This window comes from Eretmochelys imbricata, chromosome 4, assembly GCF_965152235.1.
Source record: "Eretmochelys imbricata isolate rEreImb1 chromosome 4, rEreImb1.hap1, whole genome shotgun sequence".
Classification (NCBI taxonomy): domain Eukaryota; kingdom Metazoa; phylum Chordata; order Testudines; family Cheloniidae; genus Eretmochelys; species Eretmochelys imbricata.
Genome location: NC_135575.1, coordinates 70606913 through 70628784, shown reverse-complemented (window position 1 = coordinate 70628784; position 21872 = coordinate 70606913). Strand labels below are relative to the sequence as shown.

Below are 21872 nucleotides of genomic sequence, written 5' to 3'. Positions count from 1 at the left end.
ACCGATGTAATAAAATAGGTTGAATTTAATTGCCATTGGTTGTGTATTATATATATAACAAATTAAGAGGTGAAAACCTTCCAGGGATATACTCCCCCTGCTTATTTGAATATAGTGTTAACTTGACCAATTATAATTCTTTTACAGGAGGACAGGGCCAAGGCCCAAAGCCTAAGTGTTTGGGCTCTATTTAGGAAGAGCAAGGAGGGGCTAGGGAAGTGAAATTACTCCCCTAACTCCAATGTCCAATGTACTCCAATGTCAAGAAGCATAGCAGCCCTCTTTCCCCTCCTACACCCACAGTTGCTATTCCAGTATGTGTCTCAGCCCCTCTGTGCCAAGTATGCACAGAGATGGAGCTACTGGATATGTGGAAACATAGCTCCTGTGGCTGCTCCAAGACTGTACCCCATCCCTTGCATATTGCAGCTTTCTGGATGGACCCATCTGAGTTTGCTCACTTCTCTCCTCAACTTGCCCAGTCTAAGCTGTCTTCCTCAGAATGGAAGTGACTGACCACCCCAATTGCTCACTGGAGATTCAGACATGAAGGAGCCCCTCCCTACATAAACTGGGATGAGCCTACCAAATAATCATCCTCATCGTGGGCCAAATTCTGTGGTCAGAAGAAACTTCACCAAGTGGGGAAATGTGTAGCATGTTGGGGGAGGAAAAAAGGATTGAAATTCTCCTGTGTGGTTAGGGCAAATGTTGTTCAGTTTGCACTACACAGAACTTAGTAAGAAAATATTGTGATGGGACCAGAGGGCAAAAGTTAATAAGGGAAAAAAGATTACATGCAATGATGTGGTGTGAAAAGAGCCCAGCAACCCTGCCCTTTATCCCCTCCTCAAACCCTTCTTCTAGCCCTTTAAATATGTTATTTTAATAAAATGTTTTCTCCATTCCAGAATAGAACAAACTATGCCAGTATATTGTGCATTGAAGTTAAAGCATAGTTTTCTGCTGCATTAAGTTTTATGACAGGAGTTTGTACGGAAAGATTTTGGAGCAACTCTGCTCCACTCTGCCAGTTTATGTTGTTCATTTCTTCTTGTGCAAGCACCCTGAAAGACGATCCATAGAAAAGTAAATCCATGCAATATTAGAAAAGTACAATTATATCCAAAGGAGGAATAAAAATGATTCATTCTTTGAACTTCACTTGTGAGAGTTTTTTGGAAGGGAAAAGGGAGATACAGCAACATAAATCAGTGGTTAATACAGCCAAAGACGCCTACACATGTGTTCAGTTTTTATTTTTGTAAAAAAACCAAAAAAAAAAAACCCCCACCAGATTTATTAGTGCCAGTGAATGTTCATGGTGAGGTAACAGGAACTAAGCTAATCTGGGTAGCAACTTACATCAAAGGATATCAAAATAATATTTCTTGTAACATTTCATTTTAATTCTGTTCTTGCTGACTAGAAGTCCCACTTACCTGCCTATGAAACCTTTAAAGAAAAGTTGCTACGGTAAAGCAGGGTTCTGGCAGAACTTGGCACAATTTAACCGTTCATCCATACAACACCTCTCACCTGTCTGGAGCACTCATTCATACATACTTACATAATGCATATACATCATGACTAAAGCCATGTATGGCCTAAAGCACATAGAATAGTTCATTCTAAAAGTAACATATTTCTACATCAAAAGCAGGTCACTGTATTTACAGTGGATGATCTAAGCTCTGCAGGTGGGTTTTTGCTTGAAGATCTTTTCGTTGACATACATTAAAACGTTCAAGTTGTCAAATTATTTATCAAATTAAAGATGTATCTACAGGAAGATCTGTTTGATCATGTGCAAGAATTCTAAGGCAATAGTAGTAGTTGTTCCACAGGACTAGTGCTGCCATTGCAATGATCTCGTCATACGCGTATTAAGTCTTTATTCTTCAGATGCAGCCAGGCATAGTGAGACATTCATGATCTGCAGGTTGTTGGCTCAAAGGTCTAAAACGTCTTCATTGTGTGTTTAATGTTCATGGAATAGCACCAAAGAAATTCTCTTTCAACAACAAATCCTGTTTGTTTTTTGCCATTATAGAAATTCTTATTTCCAGAAAACAAATTATATTGTTCTGTCAATGGGTTGAGAAACGTTTCTTTTGGGTACTACTTTCAGCTTTGTTTCTGATTAGCTAAAACGGATAATTAGCTCGTTCATAAAATGTTCCAAGGAAATACGAGTTAGCAGCAGTTATGATTTTACTACTGAAAATGAAATCAGTAATTGGAGTTTCAGATGATTCTTTTCATGATTATTTCTGTTTCCCAGTGGATAAAGATTGATTTACAACAGGTCTGTTAAACATTAACTCAGTCTCTTATCGGGCTCAGTGCAAAATAAGAGCACATCATCAGTTATACCTTACTTAACCGATACACTTGACATTTTCAATTACTTACTATCCAAATTCTGAGTGTACTAATAATGGCGATGAATAAAATGTTTCAGACTTTTCAATATGCTGGTAAAATGAAATCAATTATGTTTCAGGAGATGTGATTTTCCAGTTTCAAAATATTGGTAAACTAACAGGAGAGATGAATCCCTACAAAAGTACAGACCAACCTCAGAAGACTTTCCCATTTCATATCTCCTTTTATGGTCTTTGCATGCACTGTATCCTTGATACAAAGCAAAAGCAATTTCAATAAGATATAAGGACAGTTTTCTGAGTGTGTGACCTGAAGGAGCATTTTTTCTCCTGGACCAGATAATTTTCAGAAGGAAGAACAGTCTGCAAGGTCACTTCCACTGAATTTAAGTGATTGAATCTGCAAGCATCTATACAAACATCAAGCTGGAAACAAAAGCTTTTATAGTTTCCCTGGAAGCATGCAATGCCTTTTCACCAGCTTTGCAGAGACAGTCAAGCATGGAGCCCACATGTCATCACCATGTCCATTCCATTGGGATGGGTGAAAGTTTCATTGTGAACTAAAATGTTTCTGGTCATATACATTTTGCTTCCAACTGAACCTCTTATATAAAACATTTGTGCTAATAATGTCAGTAAAAAAATACGGCTTCCTTCCTCTCCATCACACTAACTCTCTCTCTCTCTTTCTTATTTTCTGGCATAGAGGTTCTTGCGTTATTTTTTGGTGTGAACACTATCTTGATATTTTATACTTCTGTATCGTATATGAAATCCTTTCTTGTTGATTGTATCATCAGTATGAAAATGGAGTAAAACGGCATCCCCAGCTGAATAAATTTCTTCTGGTGGCTAGGATAAATAAGTACATAAATAAAGTTATTTTTTTCACCTTTGACTCTATTAGTTCTTTTTCAGTTAAGATATTTTCTTATATGGATTTTTTTATTCCTCTTTAAGCAGTATAATTTAATAGCACCATTCACAGTGGATAGAACCAATACCACCATTCAAGGTGGATGCAACACCTTTACACAGGCAGCCCTTGGTCTTAGTCTAGGTCTTAGTCTAACATTATAAAACAACGGAGCAACACATTTCAGAGACTCATACAGCATTTTTCCAGAACAACATAGTGAAAAATGTAATAGGACTATACACACTGGAACAGACCCATAGTCTATCTTGTTCAGTAGCCTGTCCTTAACAGTGGTCAGAACCAGATGCTTTAGAGGAAGATGGAAGAAACCCCACAGTAGCCAGAGGTGATATAATCTCCACTCCAAGAAGACTCATCCTAGCCCCCAAGAGGATAACCCTGAAGTATGAGGTTTTAACTTTTTTTTTTAGTATTAACTATTATAACTGGATATTCTTGTTATCCGTCCAGTCCCTCTTTGAATCTTAAATTCCTGGCATAAATGACATCATGTGGCAATGAGTTCCACAGCCTAGCTATGTGTTGTGTAAAAAAGTATTTCCGTTTTCAGTTTTGAATTTGCCACCTTTCCATTCTATTGACCGTTTCCTTGATTTAGTATTAGGAGGCTGGCAGAACTGAAGCTCCCAATATATCTTCTCTATACCACTGATCATTTTATGTACTTTTATCACGTCTCATTTTATTCATCTCCTTTTCAAAGTAAACAATCCCAATCTTTTTCATTACTCTTCACGTGAAAGTTTTTCCATGCCCCAAATCATTCTCATCACCTTTCCTGGACTCCCTCTATTCTGCTGGTCACCCTTTATGGGGTGACCAGTAATACACACAGTATTCCACATGAAGATTAAACACTGGTTTATATAATGGCATTATGTAATTTTCTGTATTATTCTCTACCCCATTCTTATGGCAGCCTAACATTTTGTTTCCTTTTCTCACTGCAGTTGCACCGTGATCAGAGCTTTGTTGAGCTGTCCACAATGATGTTCAGGTCCTTTTTCCTCAGATGATACTGTAATATAGAACGCTAAGGGTATTAGTAGATTGTGTTTTTTCCTCCAATGTTATTACTTTCCATTACTTTGCATCAGTACTGAATTTCATCTGCTATCATGTTTCCCATTCACCTAATTTGAGTAGGTCTCTCTGAAGTCTACTCTGGATAGACTAACCTATATAATGAAATTATAACAATTCAATACATCAAAACACAGTGGCCTAAATTCTGCTTTCCACTGTACTGGTACAAATCCAGAGTAACCTCACTGAAATCAGAGGGGATAGTCTGGAATTATACTGCCATAATGGACAGCAGAATATAGTCTAATTTGGATGCTCTGCTAAAAATCTATCCTAGTACAGTAAAGTCTAGAAAAGCCAGATGGCAACTAAACTGTGTAATGTAGACATGACAAACTAGTATTGCTGTCCTCAAGAAAACTAGCCATGGGTAAATTTTAAAAGGTTAAAACATTCAGTGCAGTTAGAATGCTTGTTTGGAGTGGATCCAAACTTTTATATGCCTACTCTTTCTATCTCCACAATGGCTCCTACTTACCACAATTAACATGACCACCCCTATCTTCTGATGATCCCATTGCTTAGCACCGCAGCTCTATTGGGATCTGGTTTATACTGAATTCAAATTTTGCCCCGCTTGGGGCTGTGCTCCCAGAGTGCCTGCAGTGCCCTTGACTGCGTAAGATTTGTAATTATTGGTGGTCACACTAACACTGCAAGGAGATCAACAACATGTGTCTAACTGTAAATGCAGACAATAGGGACAAGTGAGCGGAAGGCTGGGACCTACTAGAGGGTCATAGCTTAGGAAGGATTCTATTATCTATAGGAACATTGCAGCATAGGGAAGTGAGCTTCAGGTGTGTTGGGAGTCTAAAAGAAGAGTTAGAGTCCTCTGCAACCTGCATAAAAGGTTTGAAGCTAGGTCAGCAGGTCTAGGCCATTTTTTTTTCTGAACCTCCTCTCCCTTTATTAAAGGGTGGTCAGTTTAATATAAACTAAATATAAAATCTGGAGCATGCCACTTGAAAAATATTTAAGATTTTTATTAATGTAGCCTGTGCTGTTCCTTGTACTGACAGGTCAGTTATACAAATGATGGACAACAACACATCTGGAGCTTATATACTACACTATGATGTATAAATCAGATGGATCAGACAGTATCATTTTTATAGCAGGTAATAGCAAGAAGGATGAGATGAGTGAATTGCTTTAGAGAAAGCTAAAGCAGTCAGAATATTCACCCATGTCATAAAACTATGAATTGTGTCACCCGGAGGGTGGAACAGGGCTCTGTTCTGACACCTTTATTCATATTTTGGGTCTACTGCCAAAGGTACTGAGGTACTGCTCAGTGTAGAATGTCAGAATTGGGCCCCAGTAGTATTTTTGTTGTTTTGAGAGTTAGTTAGGGTTCTATCATTCTCTCCTTTCCTTTCCCTCAAGCCTAATATGCTTTAAAAGGGGTTGATTTGGCTCTGTTCAGAGCAAGTCAGCCTGAGGTGAGACATCTGGATCCTCATACTTCTTAGGGCTTGACTATTCTTGGTCCCAACATGGCCATACAGGGGAGTAAATGCTCTCTACCACCTCATGTCCGATCTTGTCAAATATTGGCTCTACGTGCAGTGAGACAAACAGAACAAGAAGCAAGAGCTGTACACCAGATACTTACCTTCTTCCCCTGTCAGCAAATGCGTGGAGCCCTGACTCCCCTTTCCTCAACACACTGGGCCTGCAGAGCTAGGCCATTTGAAAGGGAGACATAAGATGCACCCTTTTAGGGTGGCAGTAAGTTATCTTCTCCCAGGAGCCACAATTCCTTTTCAGAGATCCTACTTGGGTGGCACAGCTATGGAAAGCCTCCTACTTAAGCTAAAATTATTCTCTCATTCTAGGCCTATATTTCTTTAGAATCAGATTAGAAATTAGAAAGGAACAAGAGACCAAACCACGTGACAGATGTTAATCACATTGCTTAATGCAGTACTACGAAGTGCCCAGATACTTAAGTGACGAGTGCTTAACAGAACAGACTAAACAATTTTACTTTCAACTTCATATGCACTAGCATAATGATGCAATAATCTGGCTACAAAGACTACAGAATACTTATTGACTGAAAATATTTCAACGGAATATTTTTTGAAATCATAGAAACATGTCTATTGTTCCAAGATGGTAAAATATTTTATTTATTTTTGACAAAGCTTACAGTTTGGAGAAAACTACCTGACAGGGACCCTGTAAGAATTTTTATTTTGTAGCTTTTCTGTCCATAAATATAAGCTTCAGTTACTGATTACTTACCCCTGATCCGCAAAATCGACCAAGTCTCACACCTGTTGTATCATGGCCATCAAAGAGTTCAACATAGTCATAACCACAATCTGCCTCTTCTTCCACCTCAAATGTCTGAAATGTTAACTCTACTCGGTAGGCACGCTCTGATACTAACAACCACTCACAGTCCATCTGAACTGGGTAGTTGTTGTCACCAAACTGAGCATGAGAGTACAGATCTCTGGGCTTCATTTCAGCTTTCAGTCGACCACCACACTCTGCATGAAGGAAACAAAGAAAGAATAAGGAAAAGCTTTCTTCAGTACAGCTCATCATTCCCTTTTCCTGTAAGGTTAGCCTTGCTCAGGATGAGTCGTTCCTTACCCCACAGACAGGTCTACGGAAGTTAATGGGACTACTTTGCAGAATGAGGTACTACTCTGAATAAGGGTGGCAGAACCTGGCCCATAATTTAAAATTTGTTTTTTAAAAGTCATAGGGATCTAATTCTGCTTACTGTCCCTAAGTAGTAATTTACAACTTTAATGGAACTTCTTGCCTATAAGGTACTAAAAGAGAGCAAGGAAACCCTTGTGCCCTGCTAAGGCCCAAATGTGGAACTGAACGTGCAGTGAAGAATCAAAATGAGAGTCCAACAAATTTAAATTGTAATAAAATGCTGCAGAATTCATTCCTTTCATCTTGTTATACCCTTAGATACATCATTTCCCATTATGTAAATAATTTTTAACAAAAGAGGATAGCAAATTTGCAGAGAATGTAAATAAACTGTGTGATATCCTTCAAAATATACATTTGAGATGCACATAAGGGCAGCCAAATCAAGCTTTATGCTGGGGCATTACATACTGTATGTCAATATTTTCATAATATATGTATCTATATGAGTTAGTAAATTTCTAATTATATGGTTTACGATACATTTTGTTTTACAGATTCACTCAGGTGTAGCTCGTCAAAAAAAATTCCGAGTTTAAAAATATGTATATTACATTTTATAGAAAAAACTGTTTTGAATAATGTTACATTTCACTTCATGAAAAAGAATGTTTAGACCCATAAACTGGGCTACAAACAGTTTGCTTGACAGAAGCAGCTATTATTGTATATTTGAAGATCAAAACATAACTATTTTACTTCTTCTGTTCTCAACGTTTTAACTAGTTTGAATTAATAAATATTTGTTCTTTGTTATGCATTTTCATTGTGTTTAGCTTTCTATACTACATTGGTGAATTAGAATTAAAGTTAAAGGCACTATTTAAAAGCAGCTAAGAACACATGTAAAACTATATTTTGAAAAAACACTGCATTGTTGTTTAGATTTCTAGGGGAGCTTTGGCTGGGATCTTTTAATTTTAACACCTATGGAGATTTCAATTAAAATAGATCACTTATTTTTACGGGTTCATCTGCTCCTTATTTCTCACCAGGCCAAATTCTTCTGCTTATGACATTCATTTCTACAGTAACTATATCAAAATCTACAAGGAGTTCAGTGGCACCTTAAAGACTAACAGATTTATTTGGGCATAAGCTTTTGTGGGTAAAAAACCACTTCTTCAGATGAGACTCCTTGTTGTTTTTGTGGATACAGAGTAACACGGTTACCCCAATACTTTATACCAAAATCTGTTTATGTTAGGCTCCTCTGCAGTGGCATTATATTTTATGATGAGCTAAAACAAATCCCAGAATCCAAACACATCTGAGCTCTGGAGGAGGGAGGAGCTGGTCATGAACTCTGTGGATCAGGCCCAACTTTAACAACAACAAATTGTGATGTCATATGCTGAAGATTCTGAATTCAGGTAGGAAATAATAATAGGAACACATGGATGCTTAAAACTGCACTTTATCGTATTCATGAAAATGTATCTATTAAGAATCAAGACAAGCAAAACAGAAAATATTATATAATATGTAAGTGGAATGATTCTATTAAACTTGATTTATAGCTCAGCATAGAATTTTAAATTTTTCTAGAAAAGCATGTACCATTTTCTGACAAAAACAGAAATCCCCCCATACCTGGTTCACAGGATACCTTCATGAGGTTTCATACATATGTACTTGTGTGCATTTTTTGCACTTCACAACTGCGCATTATCAAAGCTACAGATGAGATGCCTCACCTGGGTTCAGTTTACTGTTTATTCTAATTTACTGGCTACTTCACTTTTTGGTGAATTCAGTTAAGTTTTTGCTTTTGACTGGAATAAGAGGGTAGGTTGTAAGAGGGTTTACACATTTAAGACATAGAACAGCTGTAAAAAAGGAATACTTTTAATCAACTGTATGTACTGTTTCCCCCATATATGCTATGTTTTCTATGAGTTTAAAAGAAATCTCCATCCATATTACCAGCTGCAAAAATTTTAAAGCAAGAATTTCTCACATTTATAAAAGGAGAACCAATTTAAAAAATAGAGAGGAATTTTTCACAAGATCTTAAGTCCACTTTTCCAAAGTGACTGAATCACTTAGGAACCTAAAGCTCATTAGAAATCAATGGGATTTAGGGTCTGAAGTGCTTATATCACTTTTGAAAATGCACACCACCCCCCCGGTCAGCCTTTGAGATGGGGAGGCTTTGTTAGGGCCATTAGGGGAAAGAAAACACTTGGCTCCCGTAAGGATTGACCCTTTCTTGTTTCCTCCCCTTCCCATGGGCACTCAGCCTCCTTGTGAGCTTGAGGAGGGTAGGAAGGGGGGCTCCTTGACTGGCTGGATGCAAGGCCACAGCATAAGCCTATTGGCTCTCATGCACACAAGCAAAGGGCTTATAAACCCTTCTCTCTGCCCAGGGCACAATTCTGCACACTGATCAAAATACCCCCCCCACTCACTGTGAGCATCATCCTAGTCACCTTTTTAGCCAGATTGGCCTGGGCAGTGTGGGTTTTTTTGCCTTCCTCTCAGCATCCCAGGAACCAGTCGATAGGTTGCACTGCAAAATTCATGTTGCAGCTCAGCAGGTGCCCAGTGCAGCTACTTGCTCAATGGAGTGTCCAGTTCCCTGATAAATTGGAAGTGCACTACTAGAAGGCTTGTCCTAAAAAAGGTGGGGAACGGAACCAGGACTCCTAATGTCTGGTACAGTGAGGAGACAACCCCACTTATATGAGAGAAGATGGTGGGGTCCCAGCAATGGTGCTGGGACCAAGCTCACAGAGTGGAGGGCTGCCTGCAGCCCTCCCCCAGGTGGTATGGGTTACAGAAGGAAGGATGACCTGCACCAAAGGAGTTATTGCTGGATAGTTTCCAAGTGTGTTATTCAGTAAAGCTGCAGCCTAGTGTCATTCCTGGTGTCTTGTCTTTCTTCCTGTGCCATCGAGGACAATGGGAGTTATACTATTTGGACACTTAGGTGCTTTTGAAAACTTTACTCTAGGACTCATCTATGTTATGTCAAAACTGTGGTAGAGAAACTGATTTTAAAAGTTGTTTAAAATGTGTTCAGGCTAATGTTTGTTCTAGAGTATGGAATTCACAACCATTTAAAAACAATGTTTAATCTCCTGGCAGATACATGCTTTTTAAAACATGCTTCTAAATAGTTTACACCCCTTTATTATGGGCAGGAATACATTAATTTTAAATTATGAGTACATTAATTTTAGTTAAATACTAATTTTTTAATCTGTGCTGCAGACATGGATTTTTAGTCTCAGGAAATTAATATTTTAAATCCACTGGAATTGTTTAAGAAATTTAACATATTCAGCTCCCAAAATACTCATCACTTCTCAAGTCTGATAAATGCAAACAAAAATAAAATGCAAAAAACCAACCAACCAAACAAAAAAAAAACCCACACAACCGAAAAAACCCACCAACCACCAAAAAACCCAATTGTGATTGGAAACCTTGCATCAATTCACAGGATCTGGGGAACTGGAAATTGAATATGAGTCAGCAATGTGATGTAGTTTCAAAAAAGACTAATATCATTCAGAGATATACTAATAGGAGTGTTATATGTAAGGCATGGGAGGTAGTTATCCCACTCTACTTTGCACTGGTAAAGCTTCACGCAGAGTACTGTGTCCAATTCTGTGTGCGACACTTGAGCAAAGATATGGATAAATTAGAGAGAGTCCAGAGGAGAGCGACAAAAATGATAAGAGGTTTAGAAAACCTGACCTATGAGAAACACTTGTCTGTTAAATATTAGGGAAAACTTTCTAACTATAGGGAAAACTTTCTAACTATAAGGATAGTTGAGCTCTGGAATAGGTTTCCAAGATGGGCTGTGGAATTCCCATCAGTGGAGATTTTTAAGAACAGGTTGGACAAACACCTTTCCGGGATGGTCTGGGTTTACTTGCTCCTGCATAGGAGTTTGGACTAGATGAACTCTCGAGGTCCCTTCCACACCTACATTTCTATGATTCTATAATTGTCCAGAAAATCTGGAAGGGAATACAAAGTTTAGTGGCATGATTCCGAATTCAGCTTTGGATTCCGTATCAGGCTGCTCATTCTGGGATTAGTAGGCTCATTCTGGCCTTGTGGCAGGAACTGTAAAGCCAGAAGATTGTGTCCAGTACAAGGAGAGAGGGGAATGGCTCCTTGAGCTCTTTCTGCCTGTCCTTGCAGTCATGTAGAGTTAGGTGTAATGCCGACAGACCCCGGTCATCGGCAGGCGAGATTGAACGAGGGACCCCTGGAGCTTAGTGCATGAGCCTCTACCGCATGAGCTAAAAGCCAACTGGCTGTTAGCTAAGGCTGTAGAGAAGACTCATTTTATCTCTCTCTCTCTAAGTGGTCTCGATGCCACTAGATGGGACACAACACCACACCCAGAAGGTGTGTGGGTTACATAGGCACAAGCTTTTCACTACCACCCCTGATCTCACCCATGGAATCTAGCCTTTTAAAATGACATATTATGTATTACGTTATGGAAGCAATAACATGAAGAAAAATAATATATGCTTTGAAAACTTTGATTATATATTCAAAATGCAATATATATATGCAATGATTATATATTTGATTATATATTCATAAATGCAATGTCCATTCATTTGTGTCCATTCACAAAACTCCCACTAAAATTAATGGTTATGCTTTCATCAAGACTGCAGGATAAAGTCCTTATTCTGTACAAACTGTACATACAAACTGTATCCCTATGCTATCACTCGCTAGGCTTCTCAGTTACCTTAATGGACATTTTGTGAAACATTTTCCTTCAAAAATTCACTTTGAATCATATATGAGCAAAAATACACCTTTTTTTTCCTTCATTCTTAAAAAAGAATCGAGCAGATTCTGTTTTTCAACATTCTGAAGGAAAACACTGTACCTGTGCTGAGATATCATACACAAAGTTTCCACATTAAGTGGAAGTTATAAACCTCTTCAAATAGACATTTATAAGGGAAATACCAGCAAGTCATTAACTGTACAAAATGATTAGGGGGCTGGGGCACATATAAGGACCTATAAGGAGAGGCTGAGGGAACTGGGTTTATTTAGTCTTCAGAAGAGAAGAGTGAGGGGGGATTTGATAGCAGCCTTCAACTACCTGAAGAGATGTTCCAAAGAGGATGGAGCTCGGCTATTCTCAGTGGTGGCAGATGACAGAACAATGACTAATGGTCTCAAGTTGCACTGGGGAGGTCTAGGTTGGATATTAGAAAAAACACTATTTCACTAGGAGGGTGGTGAAGCACTGGAATGGGTTACCTTGGGAGGATCTCCATCCTTAGAGGTTTTTAAGGTCGGCTTGACAAAGCCCTGGCTGGGATGATTTAATTGGGGTTGGTCCTGCTTTGAGCAGGGGATTGGACTAGATGACCTCTTGAGGTCTCTTCCAACCCTAATCTTCTATGATTCTGTGAGTTTATGTAGCAATGTAACTGGTAACACTTAGAAATACTGCGGACATAGATTTTAATTTCCTTTATGTAATGACTACTGCAATTGTGTAAATGGAAAGAAACTACATAAATCAGTAGTATTACAACACCCATCTTTACCAATAGTTTTGTTTTTTAATTATTTACTGTAAAATTGTAGTCAGGACCAATCAAACCTTTTATATATAATTTTGTGAAAATCATAATGGTCATTGTGTGGTAGAGAAGACTGGAGAGGGTAATACAAGTGATCTTGTAGGATTTGGAAAAGATGAAATAAAACACATGATAATTTTTTCAGTCCCTCTTAAGAGTTAAAATGTACATGTGACACATGTGGTTGTAGATGTACAATTGCAGCTGATACAAAGGGAGATAAGGAAGGGCCTGATCCAGCAAACACATCGTGAGTGTACTACTAAGTGTTTGCAAACCACGTCTCATAACACGAAAAAGAAGTACACTGAACGTCAGGGTAAACAACGCTTTCATTTTCCAGCATCAGAACACAAATGGTGAGAAAGAGCCCAGGTTCTGATGTCTGATGACTATGCCAAAAGGAGAAATTAATCACACAAAGTATCAAGGATTATTTCTCCACAAAAATGCAAGGGGAAAAAACCAAATTTGAATTTTAATATTAATTTATAATGATTTGATAGTTGCACATGCACTTTTATGTTGCATGTGATGTTTTAGATAATGTTAAACTACATGGATAAAATATAGACTACTCATTCTTATAATCAAGATTAGGGATTTGTGTGCATCTGCAAAGCCTCAATATGCTGGAAGTCATATTTATATAATATCCGCTTTAATATGCAGTTTGAAAAATAATCCCTGAGTAAGAATTGATTGTGGTAAGTGAAGAAATATTATTTCTTCTGTAGAGATTGGGGAAATATTATTCTATTCTACTCTGTAACATAGGTGCTGGAACTAGGGCTACTGCCACAACCCCTGGCTTGAAGTGGTTTCCATTATATACGGGATTTACAGCTTGGTTCAGTGGCTCTCAGAACCCCCACTATATAAATTGTTCCAGCACCCCTGCTTTCTAATATTTTTGAATGGCTTCTCCTCCCTTTCCAAATAACGTCTTGGAGGTTAACATTTTTAGAGTCACCACTAGGGGTCATTGTAAACCAAGCAACTTCAGAAAAATAATGTTTGTAAGATGGAAAATGTCCTAAGCAACCGATTAATAGAATTTCAGAACATATTTTGAATGACAATAATTCCTATCAAGGACCAAAAGTAACTGCTAAGCCTGAAGGAGACTTTTTAAAACCTTGTTTATTTTAGCAAGACTGTCAGTTTTGTTTTGCTTACTTTTACCTTTGCTTACCATTCTTTTTTACTGTAGAAGAAATAGTGTTACCTGTTAACACAAATTCCCATGTTTTATTTAAAATCGTAGAAGACAAAAATCAGAGACTATTTTGGTACACAGCACACTACATTACAATAGGTCCACTGGAAATGAAATTAGAGGCCGTTGAATCTTTTATAAGTATAGTCAGCTATGGCATCAATTATAAGAATACAAATTTCTTGAAAACCTGTTTCCCAAATCTGCTGAATTTAAAAAGGAATCATAGCTTTCCTCAGGAAAGAATTCAGCATTGCCTTCCTTTTGGCTTTTACTAGATCTTTTTTCAAAGTAACTGATTACTTTTTAATGACTGTCCGGCAACAACATTAAGGTTAAAAAAGAAAAAAAAAACCTTCCAAAAACAAAACAAAAAAAGTAATAAGATTGCAAATAAGAGTTAATTCTAGAATCCTGACAATATTTCCTTTCATCTCTGAGTTTAGATTTCATCTACTGCCTCGAAGGATTTGTTCAGCTTTATTGGTAGCACTGATTTATCTACTAAACAATTCTGCTCATAGAACATGAAAATCCTGAATGTCTTCATCAAGGGAAAATGATCAGTAAATAACATCCTGATTTCCTAACCTGTAGAGTGTGTGGCTTGGAAGCCTTTTCTTTGTACTGATGCATCAGAAACAAACCGGAGGAACATTTTATTTCCAGTAGCAACAAGAGGATCTGGTATCTTATTGCCACATAAACGTCCCAGAATTGGTGACTTTTCTGTTTCTCCATCAAACACTTCCAAGTGGTCATAAGCACATTCCTGATGTTGTTCAATCTCAAACTCATTAAAGGTCTGAAAAGAAAGCAAAATAGTGTGTTAAGAAGGACTCCAATACATATTATATCTTATACATAACAAACATTTACTTTATATAGGTTTCCAGCATACAGCCTGCATGCAATTGAGATAGCACATGTAATTTTGTTGCGGTTATAAGCTTGGACCTTTGAATGACAGACGCACTCTAAGGAAGAAGAGTAATAATAAAGACAGTGAATTTTAACGTTGGCAGGGCACCGCTTCACCTGAAAGGGACTAGGAGAACACTTGTGTCCAATGAATATCAACGGCAGAACAGAGCAAATCTGGAATACCATAGGCATTCCGTTGAATTCATACAATTAGTTTCCAGGATTATTCCAAATTTCACAGAACATCCAAAACCAGCCAGAAAGTAGGAAATCTCTTGGTTCCTTTTATAACTGGGGCCCTGCAACATCTCTGAGATGTTGTGCTTTTATATATGTGCTTCTTCAATACACTTTAAACCAATGAAAACGACATTTCCACATGACCCTTGTAGGTAAAACATATACAGCACAGTCCTTTGAAAATTATGCCATATAAACCAATTTTTTATAACTACAATATTGGTTATATTTAAGGCTTCACTCAGCAAATTAAAATAATCTTTCTCCAGGAAATCAGTCTAAGAAAGCTGCAAAAAAGGGTTTTGAGTGAATTTGTAAATAAATCCCAACACAACTCACTTTTACTTGTCACCAACTCTCAAAGAGAGAGGAAAGTTGCAGAAGTTATCTTAAAGGTCACAAGTATTACTTACTTTCAGGTCTGTTGTATATTTCTTCTCCACACAGCAACACTTATTTTAGTGTTTATCTGAGCTCCTAGAGACTCAACTCTCCTCAATGCCCTGGAGAGTGGAGTCGAGTTGTCCAAGATTTTAAAAAGTGACTAGTGATTTTCAGTCCCTCAATTTTAGGGTACTCAGCTGAAGACACTTTGAAGGTGTCTGATTCCCTGAGTCTGGCCCCTACCCTCTGAAAATCAGGCCCTTTAAACTGTCTGAAGATGGGGGCACCCAAAAATCACAAGTCACTTTTTACAATCTTAAACTTATTTGTCCACAGAACAGGTAGCTCACAGGTAGGGGGAGTTTCTGAACCATATCATCAGAACCTAATCTTAAGGGACCACTTCCAGGAGCAAGGGATGGTTCAGTCTCCGGATCCTTCTTGTCTTCTCCATGGAGACTGCCACCTAGTGTTCCAACTCATGACAAGTGTGCTATTTATGTGATATATGGATGCTTCTCTATTCAGGAGTGGACTGAGATCACCAAGCTTATTACAAATGGGACATCAAACAGCCATGAGATATAACTTCTGGTCACTACTGAACTGGGCTAGATTTGAAAGAGGAGCCTAATGATGAAAGGTCATAGAGAATTATGTATAAGCATTGAGAGGCTGAAATACTTCTAGGCTTCTCTGAACATTTTCACAATTAACCTTAAATTGAAAGCTCATTCAGTGGAATTTATTTATTATTATTAATTAGTAATTTTATGGTTCTCAAGTTACGTTTTGTTAATACAATAACATATCACAAAAGCACTCTAGGAATTAATGCTCCTAACTGTACGCAGTGTATTTCCAGCAAAGCAAGCTAAAAGATTAAGAAGCAATATTTAAAAGGAATAAAAGCAAACAGTCTAATTCTGAGCACACATAATAACTGATCATTCTGTCTGGTACACCAAAGCAAGTCTAATCTACTGAATCCCTGATGGAAGTCAGCCAATATAAAATGTGATGGCACTTTATATTACCAGCTGTCCTAAAGGAATTGCATATAGCTAAAGCACTGATGTTTTGGCAAATGAGAAAGAATACTCAGAATATCAGTTTTAGTTCACAAAGAACTGGAGAGTGAAAAGATAGTACTGAACGGACACAGATTCATTTTATAGGAAAAGCTGACATTTATATGAGCGGAACGAAATCATTGATGCAATAAAAACAGGAGTGCAGCAATCCCCATTGCCACTCTAAAATTTCAATCAACCATCCTATCTTCAGACAGCCAGGTATGTGTTGTCATTGGGCCCCAAACAATATCTGATTAATTACAAAAACAAACAAACAGACAAAAACCACTCAGAGGCTATAAGAGCTGGTTAAATATACAATTCAGTGAATCCACTGTGAATATCAATGGGAGTTCTGTATGTGCTGTAAGAACAGTCTATAGTTCTGAGTTTGATTTTTAATTTTTTGTTTTGTTTTTCAAAGGAAAATCACACTGTATTTTTTTCAGTTCTGCAATCTGAAAGGTCAGTAGTTCAGAAGCACTCCTTACAATCAACAATCTGTGAAAGCTATTATTTTAAATGTTTGAATTACAATTAGGATTTATGAGAACTAGAGGATTTAAGAAAAAGCAAATATTATATGTTAAACTATTTAAAACATTCAAACAGTTCAAGAAATATTAAACAAATTAGAAATTGGCTTAAAGTTTTATCCATAGCATCCCCACATTTCAAGGGACACAAAGAATTTGCTTTTCAGCTGCCTTTATTATTAAGGTTGGTAATAAAATTTTGAAATAAAAGAACTTTAAATACTCTTTGCATAATTTAAATCAGAGGAATCATAATTTCTATCAAGATGAATAGAGATTAACAAGCATGTGGACAAGGAGGATCCAGTGGCTATAGTGTACTTAGATTTTCAGAAAGCCTTTGACAAGGTCCTTCACCAAAGGCTCTTAAGCAAAGTAAGCTGTCATGGGATAAGAGGGAAGGTCTTCTTGTGGATTGGTAACTGGTTAAAAGATAGGAAACAAAGGGTAGGAATAAATGGTCAGTTTTCAGAATGGAGAGAGGTAAATATTGTGTCCCCCAGGGGTCTGTACTAGAACCAGTCCTATTCAACATATTAATAAATGATCTGGAGAAAGGGGTAAACATGAGGTGGCAAAATTTGCAGATGATACAAATCTATCAAGATAGTTAAGTCCCAGGCAGACTGCAAAGAGCTACAAAAGGATCTCTCAAAACTGGGTCACTGGGCAACAAAATGGCAGATGAAATTCAATGTTGATAAATGCAAAGTAATGCACATTGGAAAACGTAATCCCAACCATACATATAAAATAATGTCGTCTAAATTAACTGTTACCACTCAAGAAAGAGATCTTGGAGTCACTGTGGATAATTTTCTGAAAACATCCACTCAATGTGCAGCAGCAGTCAAAAAAGCAAACAGAATGTTGGGAATCATTAAGAAAGGGATAGATAATAAGACAGAAAATATCATATTGCCTCTATATAAATCCATGGTACGCTCACATCTTGAATACTGTGTGCAGATGTGGTAGCCCCATCTCAAAAAAGATATATTGGAATTGGAAAAAGTTCAGAAAAGGGCAACAAAAATTATTAGGGGTATGGAATGGCTTCCGTATAAGGAGAGATTAATAAAACTGGGACTTTTCAGCCTGGAAAAGAGATGACTAAGAACAGATATGATAGAGGTCTATAAAATCATGACTGGTATGGAGAAAGTAGATAAGGAAGTGTTATTTACTCCTCATAACACAAGAACTAGGGGTCACCAAATAAAATTAATAGGCAGCAGGTTTAAAACAAACAAAAGGAAGTACTTCTTCACACAACGCACAGTCAACCTCTGGAACTCTTTGTCACAGGATGTTGTGAAGGCCTAGTTCAAAAAAAAACTAGATACATTCATGGTGGATAGGTCCATCAATGGCTATTAGCCAGGATGGGCAGGGATGGTGTCCCTAGCCTCTGTTTGCTAGAAGCTGGGAATGAGCGACAGGGGATGGATCACTTGATGATTACATGTTCTGTTCATTCCCTCTGGGGCACCTTGAATTGGCCACTACTGGAAGACAGGATACTGGGCTAGATGGACCTTTGGTCTGATCCAGTATGGCCATTCTTATGAACTTGGGAACTTTTAGGGGAATAGGCTGAGCAAAATTATTGCAGTTTTCTTTATCTCATTATTTTTTCTGTTATCTATATGCATTTCCAGGCATTTGTTCAAAAATCATCTTTATATATGCAATAGGGTGTTCCTCAAATTAAGCTTCACCTAGACTAATTTCCAAGTGTCAAGTGAGCTTTTAAAATCTCTCTCTCTCTCTCTCTCTCTGTGCCATATGTAGACAGTTTCAAAAGCATTTTTTTTCATCTGGACATCTAGTTTAAAAATTCCACAGTGCACGTCCATTGTTTCCTGGAACCCTTGATTACACAGAATTCTTCACTTTACTGTTACCAGGAAAAGACTTTGCAATGATTTATCAAAACTAAGAGCACTCACAGGAAAAGATTAGATACACTGAACTTCAAAAATAATGCACAGCTTCAGGACTCATATCTTTTCTGTTCATTAGGGCATAGTAAAAGTAGGAATGAACTTGAACTTAGTTTGGAAGCAAAATAGGAAATATTTATAAAATGGAAGTTTTGCATTAGTCTTGTTGGTATACGGGTCAAATACAAAATGAGTGATAAGCAGCTAACAAGACTGTGAACAAAATAATATAGTGTGTTATCTTCCCATACAAACATTTAGCACAGCTGGGAATTTCTAGCTGTGAAATGTTTTGCTAATGAGTGTTATACTTATCCACTATACATGATGGTGAGATTTTCAAAAGAGCTTAAGGGAGTTAGGTGCTCCACTCTCATTAACTTTCAGTGGTTGCTGAACACTTCATTAGATAAATAAAGAACCCTGTTTTGTTTGATTAACAGAGTTTCACTATGCAGATCAGAATGGCTGTTAACCCTTTAGCTCTGTGATTTTTTCAAGGATGGAGGACAACATTTTTGAAAACAGCTAAGTGGTTTAGGGGCCTAAACCCCATTTTCAAAAGTGATTAGGACCAGATTTTCAATAGTAATTAGGTACCCAAAGATGCCGGTAGTACAGCCTAGTGGGATTCTCAAAAGCTCCTAGGCAGGTTAGGCACATAACTCTCACTGACATTCAACTCTCTCTTCCACTGACTTTCACTTTTGAAACTGGGCCTCTGGGGTGCTTTTGAAAATGTTTACCCAGATTCTATTTCAAATGAAAAAGGAACAGTTGATAAAGATTTAAGAATGGTTTCTTCTGGAAGAGAGAAAACTAAAATTCAGCAAGGAAATCCAAATGCAAGTGCTTTCCTCCTGAGTTTACAGGCACTCAAAGTGCTTTTATAAAAATCCGTCTGTGCCTCTGGCTAGATAAGATATACACAAAATAAAAGTTGTTCATATGGGAGAAGTTCACTTGCTGGGAATGAGCCAGCACAGGCCCACCCTCCCTCTCCACTCAACTTGAACACTCACTGAACCCAGTGAATGGGCCGAGCATTCATCCCCTCTTTGCATGTAGGGTTTAAGCATTTAGAGCCAGATCCACAAAGGGACAGAGGCATTGCTTCTTTATGCCAGGGAAAAGGGTTGAAGCATAAAGAGGTCCTAAGAGTTCAGTAACTGACTGAAGAACAATTCTCCTGGCACTAACACTGCAGAAGATGGCTGTAAGTACCTGAGTATCGTTTCACAAGCCTTACATATAGGGGACATCCCAAGGGTTGGAAGGGCATGTTGGGTTGGGGCCACAGCATGCAGAGCTGAGGAGATGCTGGGCAGTGCTATTCCCAGAGGGCAGTCCAGGGAATCTGCCATAACTTAAACAGGCCCCAGGGCTGTTTTACCAGAGTCCTCTCCAGCGCCTGGAGCAGCTCAGGGTCAAGAGGGCACAAAGCTGGCTTAGGCTATGTCTACATTGGATTCTGAGGTATGACTGCAGCACAGATAGACATACCTACACTAGCTCAACCTGCACTAGCAAAGCTAAAAATAGCAGTGTAGACACAAGGGCATGGGCTTCAGCACAGGCTAGCAGCACGAGTATGTGCCCAAGGGATATGGACCCATGTATTTATATAGCCCACTCTGAAGCATCTGCTGCCATGTCTTCACTGTTATTTTTAGCCATGCTAGAATGGGGTAATGCTAGCGCAAGTATGTCTATCTGAGCTGCAATCAGACCTCAAATTGCAGTGTAGACACACCCTTAAATGCATCCCATCTCTCAAGCTCAGTGCTGTACCATAATAATGTGGGGAAATCTAAAAAAAGCTGAGAACCAAAGTGCAGAAACCTTGTATAGTGAATCTGCAATGTCCATGTGAATTATGTACATGAACGTGTCCCAAGCCCCTGAACCAATTATATATAATCAGACAAAAATAATACTCCAAACCAATATTTGAGATAAAAGAAATCAGACTTTTTAAATTTTCATTTAAGTATTATGGAACACTTACTTAACACTCTTAAAATAATTCTTCATTGAAGGTTAAACTTCATATTAATCTTTGTTTTAAAACGTTGATATCTTTACAACACATTTTAGTAAATATTCATTATTTTAAAAATAATGTTTTTTATTTTAAAAGTCAGTGGATTCTTACTAACTAGTGTAACATAAAGGGCATACTTTTTGGCTGCCAATTGACCAGTGAACATAGATCAATCTTATTTTCATATAGTGGCCTGTGAAAGTAGCTGGTCAGCTCAGGAGGAAATTTGGTGAAAAAAAAAAAACTTAAATAACTTACTAATTTGACTCTGTGACCAGGAGTGGCACTGATTTCCCATGTGCATTCCTTCCTACTTGGGTATTTGTCTGGCCAGTTAGGACTTGTGATGACTCCAGTCGGACTATGGATCTTCTGTTCACACTCAGCTGTGCCAACAATGATAGCATCAGTTAGTTTAGAAATCTATGTTAAGATGTAGTTGGAAAAGCAGACTTTTTTATCAACTGATTCATTGAAAGGAAAGGATTTTCAGGAAGCTAGCTAATTACCTCCTCAGTATCCAGTATCATGTTCATCACCTTTGGCAAATACATCATGGAGATTAATCTAGCACTGCTTGTTTACTGATTGACCATTACATTTACAGTGTTGTTTACAATGGATCACATAAACCTTCTATAAACAAACTATATATATGAATGATATGCCTAAACCTTTTATCTAAATGAAGTCAATATTTTGCTATTCCCTCTACTAAGCCTTCCTCACAAATAAAATTAAGTAGAAAAACCCAGAATGGAATTCCTGCCTGAAAATTTCATATTTTGCTTTTCTGCCCTCCCGCTAAAGCAGG

The 21872-nt window shown here is 37.8% G+C and overlaps 1 protein-coding gene across 1 annotated transcript in view; it reads right to left on the bottom strand.

The window, feature by feature from the left end:
* Positions 1-3107: 3107 nt before the first annotated feature.
* Positions 3108-21872, bottom strand: part of TLL1 (tolloid like 1) — a 195552-nt gene continuing 176787 nt past the window's right edge. The window contains exons 18-21 of the mRNA XM_077814504.1: positions 21317-21444; positions 14500-14713; positions 6670-6920; positions 3108-3242 (exon numbers count right to left, since the gene is read on the bottom strand). Coding sequence (XP_077670630.1) covers positions 3108-3242; positions 6670-6920; positions 14500-14713; positions 21317-21444 — 728 coding nt within the window. The remainder of the gene's footprint in view (positions 3243-6669; positions 6921-14499; positions 14714-21316; positions 21445-21872) is intronic.